General features: G+C 43.9%; 1 protein-coding gene across 1 annotated transcript in view; it reads right to left on the bottom strand.

Moving 5' to 3' along the window:
* The window catches only part of ATP9A (ATPase phospholipid transporting 9A (putative)), a 1,385,006-nt gene that overhangs the window by 805,900 nt on the left and 558,531 nt on the right, over positions 1-20,575 (bottom strand). Inside the window, exons 9-11 of the mRNA XM_069651153.1 lie at positions 20,057-20,132; positions 13,362-13,438; positions 3,254-3,414 (exon numbers count right to left, since the gene is read on the bottom strand). Coding sequence (XP_069507254.1) covers positions 3,254-3,414; positions 13,362-13,438; positions 20,057-20,132 — 314 coding nt within the window. The remainder of the gene's footprint in view (positions 1-3,253; positions 3,415-13,361; positions 13,439-20,056; positions 20,133-20,575) is intronic.

Here is a 20,575-nt window from a genome sequence, read left to right as displayed (position 1 = left end):
TCTTCCGTTCTCTCAGTTGACACACTTCAGTGTCTGTGTGTGGTATCAGCAAAGAAAGGGGTCTTCACTCTCTCTCCCATTCCTGGCCACCACCTTTCGGGCTCTGTTCCCCTCACGGGATTCTCTTCGGGTTGACAAACCTGTCCCGGTACGTACTCTGTGTGCTTCAGTTCAAGCCCATCAGGGTTGGGGCTCCTTTTCAGTCCTGTTTGAACATCCCTCCAGGGACCACCAGCCTCTGGATAACCTCTCTCCAGTCTGTTCTGCAGATAGTGCACTCCCAGCACTTTGTCTCTCCTCATGTTTGGTGACACGCAAGCCAGTGTTCTCCCCGAGTTACCACTACTCGTTACACTGAAAACACTGATGTCAGCAAATATGCCATAACTACCAACTCAAAAAAGGATTTTCTGCACATATAACGCAAGATATATATTGTTACAAGGTAAGAGCAATGCGACCCTAACTTAACAACTAGTAGTCAGAACGTTACTAGTACATAATCCATGACTTCTAATCAACATCTGAATGTGATATTGTTCCTACAGCAAACGCAATTACTTAATAGTGCGTGACTTTCTTTGGACTCATCCATAGTACGGGGTAAGACACTATTATATTTATCCCCTTGGTCTCTTATCAGGATACTCTCAGTAAATACGCGAGCATCCATTTAACACAATTTTCAATCGATTGAACACTTTACAGACTCATACGGCTTTGCTTGATGGTGAGTTTTTTCTTTTATTTGGACTTGTCCATTTCCCACACATAGCACAATTTAGTGCATTGGGCATGGGATTTTCACCTGCAGCAATGGATTGTTCCCGGGAGGGGGATGCTTTTTAGCTTTAATGGCTACATTATTCACTTTGGCCAATCTAAATTCTTGCATGTACCAGCATTGGGGTATTTCAAATGGGCACTTTAGCTACAGTGGCCTTTTTCACAGGTTATGGAGTACAAGTAGTGTACCAGTTTAATTATTCCTTTTGTTTTTTCAAATGTATGATATTTAACTGGAATTAATACTTGTATTTTTACAATTTGGTATTTTATTTCTCCATGTTCCGTTTGCTAATCCACCTACATACCTATTTTCTCTCTGGTATGTATAATTCATTCATTTACTGTCCATGTACATGTTATTCCTGCATGCTACCTAGTTCGTGTGATATGATTTGCTTAATTTCTCATTGATCAATTGATGTTTATATTATGAATTTGTTTTGTGGAATATTTTGTTTTATAGAATACTTTGCACTGAATGACAGCCTTGATAAAGACTATGTGCCGAAACACGTGTAGGCTGCTCAAGACTGACATGTCTAACAGACTGTTCTAGAAAAATCAGATTACAACAACAACATTAAAATCACCCTTTCTTTTGCATAGCGCATGTTACTAGTATTTCCTTGTGTTAGTTTATGTTTTGTGGTATAGGGTAATACCACCATACTAGGCTTGCAGCTGGCATACAGATTGACCCATCGCTGGTGTTTAGCGAACAGTGATCCCAGTGTGCTAGTAATTTACACTACCAGATTATCCTTAATTTTACTCCCACTCCTTCCGAGATTTAGAATCAAAATAGGAGCTTTATGTTGGCAAGAGGCTTTCATGTCCTCATGGAAATCGCTAGCCCAGCTAGACTTCGGCTAGTCCAGTTGAAAATCCTTCATAGACCTGTTACGCGCAGGACTTAGTTTAAATGTGGCAGTGCGTGCCGACATATCAGATTGCGTACATTGCCAAACTATGCTAGGCACATATTCCCACACAATATGGTTATGCCGCGTGATGCAGAGATTCTGGTGTGCGGTCTTACATCGCTTGTCACAGGTACTTCAACACCACTGCATGCGGACCCAGAGTTATCCCTATTGGGTATCTGGAGTGATATTGCCTTTTGTAGATAAGAAACACTTCTCCTGCCCAATGCTTTAGCGATAGCGAAACGCAATATTGCACAGACAGGGGGTAATCATTATGCAACCATGCTATCGAAATGGGAGAGGGATATGGAGGAACGGGGGTACAGATCCAGTGGATGCCCCTAAATGTTTGGGAGAACATGGGATAAGTGGGTGGCCAACGACTAATTGTCTGCGATTGATTGCTTCTACCGATTGCTTTTCTGACTCCTTCATGGAGGACGTCTTTGTGGGATGTTGTCAGTGGTCCTTGCGCTGGTTTATTTTGATTGAATTTCTAATAATTTTGGTTTATCTGAAAAGTGCACTGCAGCTGGTTCATGGGTTCCTTGGTTCTTCCTTTCATGATTACTTTTTCACTTTCAAATGCCAGTAAAGAGATATGTAAAAAAAAATGTTTTGAAAAAGACATGGGGAAACGCAGTCTTGTTTGCACAGGCAATTCGAAGTTAAAATCTGAAATCGCATCCCTATGTGTTCAACGTAGTTACCCTGAGACTATAGAAATAAACCAGACCCAAGAGACAGGGTGAATTTATGTCACAGCAGCCAGGTTTGAATGGCGGCCGTGCAGAGTGACGTGATCATAATCTATATTGCGCTACTGAATCATTTATCAAGAAAAATAAATCGTAAAAAGTGAAAGGCCTCGGCAAAACTCGGATTAAGTGAGTAAACAACCACGGTTTAACCCCGAGAATCTTAATTCCAAAGGTGGCCACATGAACCAAAGCAGGGTTATGCGAGGGGAATGCCTAGGCCGTCCCAAAACCCGGGTTGCTGGGCCCGCAAACAGAGCTCCTGGAAACCTCAAAGGGTGCGTGTGATGCATCAGCCATTCATTTCTTCCACCGAGGGAGAAAAAGGTCAGATCGCATGACCTTCTGACCTCTGGGCGGGAATGTAGACGTCACGGGCTTTCAAATGATACCTAATTTATGAAAATCTGTGCCTTTTTAATTTGGAGTCAGAGGTCAAATTTAATTGTCTCCTGACCTTTGGGCAAGAATTATATGTCATGGAGCTCGGAACGATGCATCCATTTTAAAGTTGGTGCCATGCTTGCATTAAAGAACATTGAAAACATCTGCCCATTAGACTGACTGGAATGTAAGAGATTTGGAAAAAGAGAAGGGTCGTGCAGAGATACACAGTGACAGAGCAGAAGACGGGCTGAGAGAGGGGGCGAGCCACGAGCATAGCCGTTTACGTTTAGGAAGAATTAGCTACACCCAGACAATTCACGATGAAAAAACGTAAACGTGCACAGACCACAGATTGACAAGCGCAGCCCGCTTCACTAGGCCCCACCAGCTCACCTGATGGGAATAATGTTGGAGAAGAGGAGCAGGAACCGGATGATTTGCAGATACCAGCGGCCGGCAAAGTGCTGGAGGGCGACCATCACCAAGGAAACCACGATCAGGGCGCTGAACAGGATCTTCGTCAAGCAGTTCACTTCCAAGTCAAAGAGGCCAATCTAGAAAGCAAGGTTTGCAAATGGACAGTCAAGCTTCAAGGTAAAACAGGGGGGCAGTTTCTCTGGCTTGCCATTACTTGCTTGCGCATAGGGTGCCACCTGCATGGGGGTGTCGACAGTGCGCGCCAGAAAGGCCCCACAAAGAGCAAATGTGGACCAACTGCAACAACAGAGATATGAAAGAAGGGCCCCAAAATGAAACATCAGTGCTCGAAATAGAAGAAAAATACTCTGGAACCCTCGCCTCCTGCGGGGGAGGTGGTGAGCCGAAGAAGCGTGGCCGAGCCAGGTCATGCAACTCAGTATCTCTCCATGGAACCAAAGCCTGGGAACATAAGAATTCCCACAATTTTACATTTCAAACATGTCTGAAATAGTGGTTCAGCAAGAAACTTTTTTAAGCTAACAACATAAGTTGGACTATTTGTATTGGTCAAAATACACTAACAAAAAATGTCCTTAAATGGCAAGACATCTATATTGTGTTCAGCCTCTGCACAGGCTGTGAGGCTTCGTCTGTACCTGCTTTCGTATGAGCAGGGGCGTTGCTAAGGGGGGGCTAAGGGGGCTATAGCCCCTGATCTTTTGGTTGTAGCCCCGGATAGAATCTCAGGAGCTACAGCCAAAAGAATAGCTAGCCCCCAGTCCCGACAGTTCCGACATAAGCTTAGCCCCGGGTCTTTTCCAGACCTAGCAACTCCCCTGCGTATGAGTGCGAATCTTCTGGAGTGAGTGCTGCTGCTTGCCCATGAAACTGGCTTGGGAACAGATCTGCGGGTTTCTTGGGCCCGCCCTGTGCCTCAGAGCTCCAGCAGCACTCCGGCAAGAATAACTCTCAGTCGGCCCAATTCCTGCCCTGTGCAGGATAAATAATGCCCCTAGTCCAAAGGGTACAGAATTGCCAGTGGTTGAAGTGGGCGGGAGGGGTGCTGCTCTGCTTTAAAAAATAAAAATAAGTTTGACTGTTCCTATACCTATATTTTAAAAAAGAAACCGTTTCAGAGCGGTTTCGTTTTAAAATCAGTGTAGGAAGAAGTTGAAACGTGCACTGCACTGAACGTTCACTTTAACAGCATGCGCATGTGTTTAGGGGTTTGTATGGTGGGGGGCAGTTCTTTCACATCTGAGGGGAAGGGGCTGATGTGCACACTTGCTTTTTGTTAGGCAGAGACGTGAGGAAAGCCTTTTCTGAAACTAGCAGTGCATACTAGCTCATTGTGTTTGTATGTGTGCAAGGGGTGTGCATGTAATGTGTGTGTGAATTAGTGTATGACATATGGGGGCTGGGTGTGCATGTAAATGAGCGAGTGTATGGTAATGGGATGTTTCAATGAGTGAGTGAATGAGTAATTTTGTGTGTGTCTGTGTAATGCTGGGCTGCTACCATTTGATACTTGGGCCCCATGCCAGACAACCCTTTGGATAGAACAGAGACGGCGGAGGCTCCAAGTTTCCCACACCCTTTTTCTAAAGTGGCCCCTCCCACCACCCCACCGAAATATAGGTTTTGTTGCGCCTGTGGTGGGGAGGAAGGTGCGTGGCAATGGGGTTTGTGGGGAGCGAGGACAGGCCAGCAGGAAACAGTTCCACTACTTATTTTCGTATACTTAAACCACTGGCCACTACTTGTTTTTTTAATGCATTTGATATGCTAGAGGCCGTGCTACACCTACAAGAACCTGCAAATTACTACACTCAGAGGTCACAATGTATTAGAAAGCGCAGTGCAAGTAACAGTATGGAATGTATATGATGGATTTAATGTGCAGTCTAAGTTGATGTTAGCACAGCCAGGGACGTCATATTGGGTCACCAGGGGTCGCATCTCCATGTGCTACCCCTGTGTTTTTATTATTATTATTATTATTTTAAATGGAAGCTCCTGAGCTGTGGCCAGAGCCATGTGGCTCTTTGTTTTTGGAGTGGCTGGCTTTCTTGTTCAGGCCGCTTAACAAAAGAAAACAGGGGTTTCCACAAGTGCAACACTTTGAGCAGTGACCCTAAATAAGAAAGAATAGGAATAGCAAATAGTCTTTCTGGAATTCTATATAATAATTGCTAGACTCATTAAAGGTTTATTTTAGGCACACTACAGGGGGTGAGTCACTGATTTAGTCTGTTCTTAAACACCTCAAACTCACAATGCAGACAAAAACTATATGCTTTTGCTTTTCGCAAGTTGCAGTTATAGGATTTTTTTTCTGCGTCGTCTCTGTTACGATCATCTCAAGACATTCCATCTCTGTGTCCTCGGTCACTTGGCAACCTTCTTGTGCCTAACAGCATGTGTATATTGTAGAAATGTTTGGCCATAGCCTATCAAGTGGCCCTTGCTTTCATTGTGCCACAATGAATGCTTCATTGTGGTGTGTCTATCTTTCCTATCTCCATGGCATGCTGTTCAGGAATATGTGTGTGCATGTATGAGGTAACGAGTGCCCACATTACGGGATGCTGTGTGAGTGCACTGCTTTCCTGGCTACTCTAAATTCTTTAATTCAGTTATGAACCCACCCAATGGTATATATTTTGCCAACCTCTGAAGCCTGAAAAGTAGGTCCATGTAGGCTTGACATGTGGCCAACTTTGCAGCAGACCTGCAGATGAACTGGCCAGCTGTTAAATCTCAGTTACCAGTTTAGCTAGACGTGGACCCCCTGCTCACTGTGCTCAGAGAGGCAGTGCTTCACCTCACTGATGAGGCCCAACAAGGATGCAACATGTGCATGGGAATTGCCATAGCATTTCGGGGCTGGACTGCCCATGTGGGCGGGACAAAGACTGATATGCAAATGGCTATTTCCCATCTGTGAAAGGTACAGTGAGCAAAAAGCGTGTGCTACAAACTCTCACCTCAGAACAGGTTATCTATCATGCCATGTTCTTTCTGGAGAGGAGCGCCTGCTACCTTTTTAGAAAAATATCAGTTCATTGTTATCCACTACAGAGTGTTATTTGCTTTCTGACTTTGAGAACATTCAGACATGTAATTGATCATTTTACTATAGCTGGTAAGATAGCTCAGTAGTTGAGCTTTTGCTGCTGTGAAGCGTGTGTGATTTGCAGGTTCGAATCCCAGCAAGTTCAACTCAGTCTTTCATCTTTCTGAGGTCTATAAATGAGTACTAGCACAGGTTGGGTGATATTGTATGTATATTGGTTCTATATAAAGCGCTTAAGTGTAAGTGCTAAATAATAACATATCATTATCATTTGGTCTTGGACGTCTGCTTACATTCACAGTAATTTGGTAACATGGGCCTTTACACGCTGAAATTAAAGATACATATGGTTTATCATTCTTGTATTAAATGTATATTACATAACAGCGATAACAACCATATTTATTGTAGTGTACTTGGAAACAATGCTATGTGATACCACTTCCTGTTTTAAGGGTGAAAGATTGTGTTTCATCACTTCCTGTGACGTCACTTCGGGGTGGGGGTCAAATTGCATCACTTCCGGTGATGTCATTAGATGTCAAGGGTCGTGTAATGTCATTTCCAATACTCGTGGCATTTTGGTTTAATGATGACGTCTCTCTGAGCACAGCGTGGTTACAAGTCAAAAATTGGGAATTCAGGTGTACCTTTTCACTGCAACGGCAATCATAAATGTTCTGGGGAACTGCTGATAAATGCCTTGCTGCCCGAATACTAGAGTTTTCAAGTTTTCTACTTACGGCGCAACGCACGGCAAGGCCTGTCTTGCCCCAGCGCTGCCCTGCGTCCAGAACTAGCAAAGGACACCCACAGGTCTGCTGTGAAGCAGAGTTATCTCACGGACGAGCACGCCGCGCTACAACCAGCAGACCGCTTTCAGAAGACTCGGCTGGGCTGTTGGTATTCAGTTGTTAATGACAATTTCGGAAGTCTGCATGGCCCGAGTTTCAACGTTTCCATGTAATGTTTTGTGCTGGGGATGTGAGGCAAGAATCCATAGCCGGCAAAACATGACTGCAGGGAGACACGTTCCTGCCGTCCGCGATGAATGTGCAGTAAGACATAAGCAAACATCAGGGTCATCTAGAGGTAACTAAGGACGGCGATTACTGGTTGCTAAGGACATTCACCCAGCGCCGGCATGTAACACGACGGTGACGTTCACACTCAATTGCAATCGCTTTAATTAAACAGATGAATAGCAATTCATCATTTAAAGTGGCATTCTGCAAATTCACGACGGAAAGCGACACTATGCCCCTGGAAAGTTTTACTGACACTTGAACTGTACACAGAGGATTGTGTGCTTTTACAGAATTCCAGGATGTGTACTGGAATGGGCGGGTGCTTGTAATCACGCAAATCTCCGTGGCACATTGTACGGTTTTATTACCAATCAAATTGGAGTCGTGTGGCGATAAATGGGTGGGCCCTGATACACACAAGTTTCGGCCCAAGCGCTAAAGCCGGGTTTGCAATGCAGCCTCTACACCACAATTCCTCCCTGACAAACACTGGGTGGCAGACATAACAAGTAAATCACAACCCACGTAAAGAGAATACAAGGGCACATTTTTTCCATAGACCTCGAAATACACAATGAGCGAGCAAGCTGCAACACTTGACAAACTCTTTGACAATAGGTTTAAGAAACAGCGATTCACGTCATGTTCAGTCGCACTAACTGCTGGGGCCTGGTTTGTTTCCAAATTAAATGAGCGTCTCATGAGAACCATTAGTGTGCTCTTTAACTGCTAATTTCGGAGCTCTTCAATTCCTTTCGCCACAGCCAGGATGTTGGCAATGTAGCAGCTATACAGATGCCGGCATAATGGAATATATTTTCTAACATGTGACAGTTGGCCCTGAATTACTAGGCCACAAAATCGGCTATGCAAGAAAGCAAGACACATTCGGATTACCATGCTTAACCTATATATGAGAGAGAGAGAGAGAGAGAGAGAGAGAGAGAGAGAGAGAGAGAGAGAGAGAGAGAGAGAGAGAGAGAGAGTGTATCACGTGCTTGTGGTGTGTGTGCGTGTGTCTCATCGAATAGGTGTCTGTGATCTAGACAACCTCTTGTGATTCACAAGCAAATATATTAAATATAATAAGAACAATATTCCAATTGAGAGACCACATTTCAGCACTCTTCTTGCAGAAGCGAATGAAAAAGACAGCATTGAGAAAGTCAGTCAGAAAATGGACTCTGCTCCAAACATTGCTTGCTAGAAGGACCATCAACCTGGGGGCAATGTGTGAACCCTAGGATTCCCGTGGGGTGAACCCAAAGAGCTTATGGTCTGTGGCTCAGACTATAATTGTGACCGAGATTGGTCTGCACACGGTGGGCCATGTACAGAGGGGCAAGGGTTCAACAGAGAATTCTAAATAATCAGTCGACACCAGCATTCCCAACACAAAATGACCAAGTAGAGGATCATTTTTGAATAACTGTACATGTTTTCACTTAAATATGGTACTCTGCGGCCATAGATGCAGTATGCTTCTCCATCCTAGCAACATAACTCTGGAACTCTATCCCAAAACGCCTGCACGGAGAAGACCTCCTGCCCTTCAGGAAACAACTAAAAACCAGTCTATTCAACCAACATCAGCAGGAGACTAGTACTGAAATCTGACGTCAACCTAAAATCTCAAGAAACCAACCCATATACACAGTATCATCCTCCCAATCGGTGACTCCCCCTACAGTATTATGAAGCGGTCAGGAACGTGCACACCAATGCTAGTACTACTGAAGAACAAACTTTCCTGGGTGGAACAGCCAACAACAGAAAGGGACTCTAATAAACTCAACCAAAAACTTCCACCAAACCACCCTCGTCAGCTCCCCTCAAGTCTCAATCACTTCAGAGCCTAAACCTCATCTATATGCACCCCTTGTTTAACGACACACTTTGAACATGAACCACACACACAAATCCCCTTCAAACACCAACCACAGCCCAACTAGTTGTAACATAAACACTAATCGAGCTACTCCTCTGTCTCTACATCAGCCGCTAACCCAGACCCAAAGGTCTGTACCCTTTCCGATCCTGGGTTCTCCCATCTGGATTGCAAAAACCCATGTGTCACTGCTCACCACATAGAAGCAGAACAGCACTCTTGAACCAGGTGCTTCCAAACTGCACCTGGCAGCACCAAAAGATTTGCCTCTTGTGCTATCCTATGAACACCCTGTATTTTCTTGCAGAGCCACACAGAGTCCATTGATAATTTCGATATAACTGGTTTGCAAGAAACCCGGCTGGTGGACGATCTTTGATTACTTAATTTTTTTCAGTTATGAAAGAGATCTCCTTTTAGGGTCGCCACAGGAGGGGCACTGCAAGCACAGTCCACAATTCTTTGCCATTCCAGATTGAGTGTTCCGCTTGACTTCGGACAGGCAGTTAGAGTGTCACTTTCTGATCCCAATTGGGCTAAAAACGTTTTGGGGATCGATATTTTATCCTTCCCAAAATGAAGGGTCCTTCAATTCTTAGCTTGAAGAGTGCTATTGGTGATCTATTGAACAATGACCCACCTCAGTGATCATATTGTGGACAATTTGCATGCAGCATTAGGGTCTTGTTCCGTAGAAAAAAAATGAAAGGTTTTTGAAGGAATGCTGTGAGATCCCTATAAGGAATTGTTGAAGTCTGAAGCAGGATGCCAGAGTTTATGCTATTGACCACTTAATGATCTCCCATCAAAACACACTTTTAAGTCTGGAAACAAATCTTCCATTATTGATTGTCCGGTTGATTGTTTTTCGTTTGGGCAAGTTATTTTTTTGAACTCTTAGAGAGCCATCATAAACCTCTCACTTGATTTTCAATGGCTTCTGCCCGTAGCAAGTACGAACGGGAATCCTACTTGCCTGGGTCATTATCCGCAAAGCTTGGAAAGACCATATGGAGGGATTTTGTAACAGTCCGGATGTCATGAAATTGTTAAAGATGATGATGTTTATCAAACAATGGGAGATTTTGGATAAGGCAGGTACTAAGAGATGACAAACCAAACATTTTCGGAATTTAGTGCAGGGGACTGGAGGCACGGGTGAAGAGAGCATCAGACCGGAGATTGTCATTTTAATTATCGATCGACATCCCATTTTCAAGAGTTCTTATCAATCCTGCTTTGATAGTGAGTCATGTCTGTATTAAATTCTCTGGAAGGGATTTACCTTTTATTGAAGATGAGATCGGCTCTTGCATTAAGTCTTGTAATTGTGGGAAAGCTGCTGGACCCAATGGTTTACAGTCATTTATCTGCACATGGTTCCCCTATTTGCTGGTCGCCTATTTTAGAATTTATTTTTAATACAATTGTTTATTGACTTTTTTTTAACAGTGGTCATGGAAACGCTGCCTGATTACTTCTTTGTGTAAGGAAGACCAAGTGTCTGACCGCACACCCCCCCTCACCCGCTCATCTCCTCCCCCACTGCTATCACCCAATTTCTCTTTTGGAGATAACGAGCAAATGTTTCCAAAATGCCTAACGCTCAGACCGCAAGAATGGGCCTCGGGTTAATAATATTCTGCAAGACTTGCAAGCCGGTTTTACGAAAGCCTTTAACACCACTGATCGTTGCTTTATGCTAAATATTATTGATGAGATGTAGTGCAGGGGCGGGAGGCTTTACATAGCTTTCTTGGATCAAGCGAAGAAACGTGCCTTCAGAGACAGGAATATTCTGTGGCAGAAGAGACAGTGTGGGGAGCCCACGTTTTTTTACAACTTATGTAACGAAGCCGCCTCTGCTGCAGTTCGCTGCACAAGGAATAGATGCTACGTTAAAAACAAGGTTGTTCTTTACTGCCGTTACAGTTCATTTTATTTCTGATTTTGATACTAGTACTTTTTTTTGGTAGAGTTAAAACTCCCCCCAGACCCCCACCGGCTCTAAATGGCATATTTTACAGTGCTCGACAACCCCAGGGGAGCTTCAACAGAACCCAATTTACACATTTTTTAACGCACATAACCTAAAGTAAAATCGGACCAAAACGAAAACTATGGATTTTGTTAAGGGTGGCAACTACTCTTGGTATAATTTGGCTTCCTACCCTAATTTTGGTTTGCTCTTTTCCAAGAACAGCAGCGGGAACAGACATATAAAAAAAAGACTGCTAAACATGCCTCCGTTAGGATTGCAGAAATAATAAGGCTTTATCCCTCTGTATGGGGCACGCAGATTAGATGGATGCCTTGGTGATGTTATATGGAAGGGAAATCTGGGGATATTCAAATTTTCCATCGATGGTTGTAATTCAAAACTCATTTCTAAGAAAGCAAACAGGCTCAAAACCCCCACGGGAATCTCTAACACTGGAATTAGGCGTTACCAACGTAGGTGCAAGCCCAAATGAGTTCTGTAATATATGTTTTAAAAATAAGATTTAGTTACAGTAGAAATCCAAATCTGCTTCATGAAGCACCATAGAAGCTTTATTCCACTGCCAAGGCGAAGTGCACTTGGCACCCCAAAGGCTAACTTGATGGGGCTTCCAGAGAAGTTCTGGATCAGAAAAATATAATTTTAGACGGCTTAAGGTAGCACTTAAGCGCAGTGCTCCTCCAGTGGGAGGGTGATGTGGAAAGGTCAAATATACATAACCGCCCATCTCTGGCACTTTATGTCAGGACACGGCGGGAGTGCGGGTCTGGGGGCGGGAGAGGTGAAACTAAATCACAAGAATGGAGAAGATGTATTCGAATGCCCTGCCCAACTATGCTCCTTCTCAAAGCCTGGATGAATTCAGAAGGAAAGGAAGGTTTTTGTGTTGTGGGCTGGGGGGGGGGCAATGAAGATCTTATGCATTTTTTCTACTAATGTGTCATTATAAATATTTTCGAAGGAAAAGGTTAAGCCCACATTTTGTGTCAAAATACATCAAGTTCTGCTCCGATGTACCTTTCTATAATGAACTGGAATGATTTTTCCTTTATTTGGAAGTTGATGAATTTGTTTAAGCCGCACTTTTAATACCGTTTTAGCATTGTTCACGTTCTATAGATCTTGCATTTTAACTGGGTTTGTATTATAATGCGATTGCTTTCGTTAATGGAGAAATCTGAATACACTGCATTTCCTCCTCCACATGCCGTGGGCCCAACACACATGGCAGAAAGGTGCCGCTGAAGACCACTCTGCATTGTTTCACACGCCCTGCCTCTCTTACTTACCCCTTTTAGCATTGCGTGGGGCAGGCCTGAGGGAGGCTCAGTTTCAAGGAGCCCAACATTTCAATTGAAGAACGAGAGCAAGAGGGGACAGAGTCATGTGCATCATTTGCTTTGGAAAATAGGGATCTACGTGAAATGACCGAATCCAAAAGTCTGAGTACCAAAACTCATTGGGCCTCATTACGACCCAGGCGTTAACCATGGCGCTAATAGCCGGTACCTTACCAATTCCGCCATGGTGAATGGCGGAATTACCACCCCATTCCAAGGTTGGCGGGGCGGTAATTCCCCATTGGCCCTTCCCCATTCCCATTTTTGCCCCCATAGGGCTCAGTGGAAATGGGGAAGGCGGTAATTACGGTACTGCAAATTGCGGTACCGTAATTACCTCCAAGGTCTCTTTGCGGGTCCTGTCATTAACGCCTGCTACAAGCAGGCGTTAAGTCAGGACCCGCAAAGGGAACTCGGAATAGGGCGGTAAGGGTTTAACGGCACCGGTCTTGTTACCGGTGACCGTTAACCCTTACTGCCCAGCTCGTAATGACCCCCAGTTTTTTAAATGTTTTTATTTCCCATTTGTTCGCATATATATATGTGGGGGAGAGACCCCCCATAACTCCCCACCTTACCCCTATACATTTTTATTAACTTTACCCCCCCCCATATATATATATATTCGAACAAATAGGGGTCAGACTTTTGGGCTTCAGACTTTTTGCCCTCGGTAATTTCGCACAATAGTGAAAAATAGAACCTTGAATGGGAGCGGACACTTTTTCTTCATTTACAAAATCATACCTTGTTCCGTGGATTTGAAGTGTTCATCACACTGCGCTGTTCTTTGCCTGTGTAAAGCACGACCCCCACAACGGTGCCTGGGGGAGCAAAGGAGATTTAAAAGTCAGCCATAAGCATTCACTCCATCTGATCCCCCTCCTAATAACAGATTACTTTTACATGCAACAGCAGGGATAGTGAGCAAGTGTGAAGTGGGAGGCTGGAGAAGGGGAGCAGTAGTGTGTGGGCGTGTGGCAGTGTGTGTTTCTATGTAGGATAATTAATTAATGGCACCCACACATACTCAAAACCTGTAACCAATGCTTTTTAAATGGTTTGTCCTGCGTCCCGGGATGCAAGCCATGTAATCAATGTGCCCATAACTCGAATACACATAACATTGTACACCCAAAATGTAATTCTTAAAAAGGTGTCCTCCATCAACATGCGCAAGTAATAGTGTTACCCTGTGCTTTTGACAGCGATCTTTCTACTATTTGTACTTAAGAGCAAACAAATTGCACTGACTCAAATACCTGAATACGTGTACAAATAATAGGGCTTCTTATTTCTTCTCTAGCCTGCTATAAAATGCATCATAGGTTCGGGTGGGGTGGGTGCGAGGATGGTTGCCAACTTAAGTCACATTGTACTTCCCTTCCTTCTATGGAAGACCCTGCGCGATTCTAAAAGTAATACTCCGCCTCCTTATACAGCACACCCTCTTGGCTTCGTTCACCTTTTAAGTGCTTAACAACAGGTGTTAATATTCAATGTACTGATAATCCATTTATCGACTCAGAAAGCATTTCAATTGCCCACTGGCCCCATGTCCAAGGAAAGCATTACACTTGCGAGCTATAGCAACTCCCCATTACACTTGTAGGGGAGCTATGATGCATAAACACCTGCACTGGCCCCACAGACGCAAACACCATAGGCGAGGTGCCCAGTATGGTTTTGCACTAGGACCTGCCCTGCCTTCTGCTGTAGAGCTCACTTTTGAAAGTACTATTTTTTTAAATAAAACATTTTCACGCATTTCGAGGTGTTGACACAAGAGACCTGCTTCAATTGTAAGGTCGATAGACCACAATCTCGCCGACTTGCACTAACCAGAATTCCTGATTCCCACCACAAATGACGGCCATCTCAGATTTCTTGGTCAGTCAATATGCAATACTATGTTTTGTGCACGCGTTATACAAAAGAAGAAGAAAACACCAAAGAGCAAAAGAGAATGATACATATTTAGTGGTGCAGGAACCCAATAAGAAAGGTAGTTGTACACAGCATAAAGGAGCAGTTGGGTGCATTTTCCCTAACTCCCGCCCCCTCATCGCTGTCATAATGGAACAGCAGGAGAAAGGCCCTATGAGAGACTCCACGTGTTATACCTATAACTCATCGAATGTACGAGAGACGATATGCACTCAGACAACCGTATCGAATGTGCCCTTGCACTGAAAGTGTGGCAGGATGTCAACAGGCACCATTGGAAATCATGGAGCACTGAATTAAACCCAATGTGGACAGAGTGATGTCAAAGAATACACAAGGACATACTGGAACAATAGGAAAACACTGAAAAGTAACGATTTAACTGAAGCGATAAGAAAAACATGTATGAAACGATAAAGTAATCATGAATGCAAAAGAAGAAAGTAACTTGCTGACCTATAAGTGTAAATATGCAGTAAAGCAAGGTAGAAAAGATGCATAGAAGCTTGCTATAGAGGAATATATCACGTGGCAAGGACGGACATAGTTGGAAAATGGATGCATACTTGTGTAAATGTTATATAGAACTACCTCAGAACCAGATCAGGATTGCAGAGTCAGGAGATGCTGGAAGAACAGCTTTGTGTACAAAACAAAGAGGAGTCAATGTTGGCTTGGGATCAAGGATGCTATTTTTAAGGCATAGCTGCAAAGAACACAGGGAGGCAGACGGATAAGCGATGGATGAGACATATTTATCTTAGAGTAAAAAAGAAGAAAACGTCTGTAAGAGCCACATATTAGACAATTAAAAGTGTATAAAGTCTATACAAGGTAGAGTGAGCAAGTCTCTAGAGGAGCAATGACACCCAGTATAATGAAATTAAATAGCAGTAAATAAGAGGCTGAAATGCACACATTTGTGGTCACTTCACATGTGACTCAGAAGTCGAAAACAAGGCTTACTCTTTAAGCCTCGGATGAGGATAGTGATGTGCTTTCAATCCCTTGAATGTCCTAGAATAGAGAGCAGGCTACAAGGTCAACTACAGACAGGAAACTTTGGCTCATGGCCGTTCTGATGAGAGATGGTGGGCTTATTGGGACAGTAGGGAGTAATCCGACGCGATTCAAGCACATAGGTTTCAGTTTGCTTACGCGCTGCTAGTCTACCTGAAAGTCCAAGGTTGGGTGAGAATGCCAAACAATCAGTGGGTCTATGGGGCAACCTGCTGTACAATGCTGCATAGACCAATCCGCTGCCATTTTGTTTGCTATAATCAGTATTATATGTATTTAGAGGTAGTTCAAGGTGTGTTTTACAGATAAGAGACATCCAAGCAGTACTAACCCGTATACATTCTATAAGTAGACATGTTCTCCTAACCAATCCCTCCCGCTAATAAGTGTTATGGTTTGCCACGTAGGATGACATCATAGATGACACATGTTGGAGGGGGTGTGGGTGTGTGTGTGTGTGTGTGTGAGATGTTTGCCAGTTGACCCTGCTTTATAAGAGACACAGACTCAAAAGCATTACTTTTAAAAATGTTATTGACTAAAGTTCTTGGGTTCCTGGAATGCCTTACTGGCCCCAACTCTAAACAGATGGTTCCCTTAACTGATGTTTCTAATGGTCATCGTTGTCTAATAGTCCACAATAAATGTCTGTCTGTGTCTAAACCTAAACATATGCTTGCCCTCACGCCGTACAAAAATGTGAGAGGAAGTATTTTAAAAAGGAAAAATGATGGTTTAACAAAAATGGCAAAACCAGTTTCAGGTGGTCATCTCACCAGGTTCAATTTGGTCAATGTCACAAAGATGGTTTCACACAACATGGCTGTTCGAAAGACCTTCTCCACAGAGCCCTTACAGTGATTTCAAATACCTTCAATGTCCTGAGTTCCTTGGGATTCCCTTCCCCAAGTTTCAACTTGTTCACTTTACTTTTCTCATTAGGCCTCTAAGGGTTCCCTTCCCCAAGCTCAGGCCTCTTCCAGCTTTCAAAATAAAAACACCATATATCACAGTTCCTTTTTGGGTTAACAGGGTACCTTTCCTCAAGCTTAGGCCGCTCTAATTACAAACTACAATTCAGCTGGTTAGGATATGCCTTTACTTTACATTTAGTCTCTCAAACATCATTCTCTCATGGGGTAGAATCAGAGACTTTCAAAAACACCACGCTGTTTGCTTTTCCTCAGCGTGACCACTCTGACCCTTTGTCCATCTCTTGGTTTCTTAATGTTTGCACTTTTTAGCTTACAGTGCTTCCGTGTCTCTTGCATCTAGCCCCTTTTCCACTTTCTTTTGCTTTTGTGCCTCTTACACTTACTTCATTGTCTTCTGGCCCCTTTTTACACTGTCATGCCTCTTGCACCTTTTCCATGGGCTTCTGGCCCCTTTTACACTTATCACTTCAAAGTCCGACTTTATTCCCTTCATTACTTCACACACACGTGCGCGTCTCCCTAGCTTTGCACTTAGACTGTTACTTTCACATCGTTGTAGTCTTCCCTTTAACTTCATTTGAATACTTCAACAAACGCAGTGAAGTGCTCTTTTTTTTACGCATTTCACATGCCAGTTTGTATCGCGCTCTTCACAACCAGCTCTGCAATGCTTTCAAACTTACCGGGCCGACTTCTGCGCTTCGGCTTCCCAACAGTTCTTATTTCTAAGGTCAGGGTCTCACTGCCTGCCCCTTGGACACTCCCGGGCTGTTTAACCGTCCCAGGGGAACAAGCACTTGCATCCGCAGTTGGAGCAGGAGACCAGCATGCCCCTCGGCTCCCGTACGTGGACTCTCCTGGGCTCCCTGGAGACACGGCTCCCTTGCCACGCTTCTGCTCTTGCAAACTAGAGCTTCTCAATGTCCCTGACTCTGACCTCTGGTCCTGGGCAGCTCTGGCATCTCGGCTCTCCTCCCAACTAACTCTTCTGCTTGCTCTCCTGCTCGCTTATCCATTTGTCTAAGGCCACACCTTTTATAGTGAAAAGACCAGTTAAGTGGAGTCAGGTGTGACTAGTTACTAGGGAATGCCTGATTATATTAGTGGGACAACTTGGGTTCTTTCTAGGGTAGGTTGCCCTTATTTTCGCCATGTAATTCCTATGGGTAATCTTTACTGATCTTAGTTGCCTCTTCCTCGTCTCAGTATTTATTGGAAATGGGCAGGGGAAGATGGGGTGAGATTGGAAATCCCTCAAAGGCTGAGGAAGAGTAGGTTGGTGTAGTTTTGGTATTGGGAAAATACCATGTCTCGCCCTTGGGTATCCCCCCCTCCCAATCCCTCATGACCCTCCACTCAGGTGATTGTCCCTCGCTTGTCCACCCCCATGTTCGGGATCTAAAGCCATGACCCTTCCCTGGGCACCTGAATGGAAGATCCAGAGAAAGTGGTGGGAGAATACCATCAGTTTTCTCACATTTGCCATATTGTTTGAGTCGGTTCGGTTATTTAGTCTGAGATCTTTATTAGTCATTCCATCAAGCACAAGAGACGCTTCAAGGTGCTAGAGCACAACAGTGATAGAAGTATACCCAAAAAGTAGTGGCACTGTGACTTCAGCGGGGGACAGCGCAGGAAGGAATGGTGCAACGTGCAACACATATTTCAAGGGTTGCAGTCATGCTGGTTAACAGCCAATTGAGTTGAAATACATTTCAGTTTAGCTGTAACTGATATCTGGTGGTAAAGTGGAGAAGTGTGCCATAGCATCACAAAGAACTGTTGCCGAATGGTGAAAATGGTTGCAAAAAGTAGTGGAGCTGGTAGTACAGAAATAAGAAATTAAACTTCAGAATTGGCACTGGCCAAATTAGTTCCCAAACACTCTGCAGATTTGGTGCTGTAAATCACCTTGGTTTCGTTCAGTTCCTTTGCCATCAAGTATCACCATGGAGAGGCGATTTTAAGGAAATTCTTTTAGCATTCACACTATTTCTCTCTATTTTGTTCCAATACCAGACGCAAGCTCTCAGTGATAGACCAAAACACTTTTAAGGACCGCATTCTAATGTCACCAGATGTCTTCATGTCACAAAGACACCCTATTTTCAGTCTTAGGGCCTAATTCACTGAAGCGTTTTATAATGGCAAAACCTCGTTGCTAAACGCTCTGTGAATAAGACCCTTAGGCTTTTCTTTTGCTTCTGTTGCACTTAAGTCTGTGCAATTGAATAGAAGTGACCCAGAATACAATTTGAATAGAACTGAAAGGACAGGGGCGTGGTGTTTCAAGTGACGACGCCTCTGGATAACCTTTTTGTACCTTTCAAATTAGAATTAAACATACATGTTTTGCAGTGTTCGATAAGATTGCTCAAACAGATCACCATTCAAAAACTAAAATGACACTGATACACGTAAGAATTTCCTCTGCTTCAAATTATTTTCTGAATCACAATGAAACGCACAGAGACAAGAGACAGAGCCGCAATTCACAGTGCTTTTGAGAGAACAGCTGGAGCAGAACTGCAACGATGGCAAAGGCGGACTGGGAGCGCCACATGTGACCCCCTAACCAGCCTGTTCAACTGCTACAATATCATCCGCGCATTGCTGTCACAATAATAGAGCTCCAGAAGCGATTGGAATGCCAATGCAAACAGTAATTAAGGGCTATTCACTTGGCGTATCCTCACAGAAGGCCTGGAGGGGAGAAACGTACATTCCAAACCTTCCATGTCCCAAAGTGTCCAGGTGGTAATTATGTCAAATCAACTGCCCCGAGGTGTTGCAACATTTGGGAAACTTCATTCCATCCCTCATTTCCCCAAGTGCCAGTCATGATTATTCAAATGAAGGAAGGACTGACCAAAAATTGCAAGCACGCGCTCCAAAACAGAGTGCTGTCCAGTGTGTATCTGCACACAGACCTGAACCCTGTATGGCGTTATAAACCTTTAACCAGGCACATCTTCAGGCTAATTCAGAGTTTATATTCTATTTTTAATTAATGTTCCTGATTTTATAGCAAACCACATTTAATATATCACATAAAACTCCTCTTGACTCTCAGAGAGAGATTTCACACTGCAGACCTCTCCCCCGTCCAGGCGTGAGTAGGTTAGTCAGTGCTGCTCTGTTCTGGGAATCCTGAGTTTATAGTCCTGAGGTTAAATTGGGTACGCAAAAACACAAGACCCAAAATAGAAATAACAACATCAAGACTTAGTGACACACTCATGCATGGAAGCGGACCACCCGAGAGAGCTGCATCTTAAACCAATATATACTTTGAAAATACCATTCGACAATCTTCACAAGTACAGGACAATTGTGTGTACTTGAACACAAAACATCACAGTCGGATACCGGGTTCTCAAACGTCCGAGTCTCGCACGGAAAGATAGGACTTTACTTCTAGCCACACCGGAAGCAAGTACCTGTGATTATAGTGAAATCCCTGTAACCCAGTAAGTTGCTTTGGAAATCCTGCAGTTTCTCAAAGGTTACGCATATGAAGTGCGCCAGAGTTTTGCTTACCTGAAGCAACAACAGTGCTGGCCCACAAGGTGTTCTCGATGCTCAGGCTTTCATTTATGGGCGGGTCACTGTCCTCCTGGAAGAGAAATTATTAAGTGTTAGAACAACCTAAACATTTTGGGTGCTTACGAGATTTAGGAAGGTATTTTTTTTGATTTCCCAATATAAGGAATTCCCCATGACGAGCTGCAGTTTTTCAATCGAGCACAAGAACCACTAAGCCATCGTTTATAATGACTGTGCTGACTACCAAGAGGTTGTCACTGCTTTCGATGGGAGAGCCCCTTTCCATGAGGCCAGCGGGGTGAGGCCACTACCCAGATATTCCCCCTGCGGGTGCTGCTCAGCGGAAGGATCTGATGGGGAGGTAGAACCCCATTGAGAGTAGTGACCAGCTTGGGAAAACACATTACCCTTTTCCCCCTCCCAGCTTCCTTCTAAACCCATCCTTCACTACATTAACTGAGACTCCCATGTCCTACTGCAATACATCCCAGTTAACTATTGAGACGAAGATGA

Source organism: Ambystoma mexicanum, chromosome 3p (assembly GCF_040938575.1).
Source record: "Ambystoma mexicanum isolate Mex_15411 chromosome 3p, UKY_AmexF1_1, whole genome shotgun sequence".
Taxonomy (NCBI): Eukaryota; Metazoa; Chordata; class Amphibia; order Caudata; family Ambystomatidae; genus Ambystoma; species Ambystoma mexicanum.
This window is presented reverse-complemented; position numbering and strand designations above follow the sequence as displayed.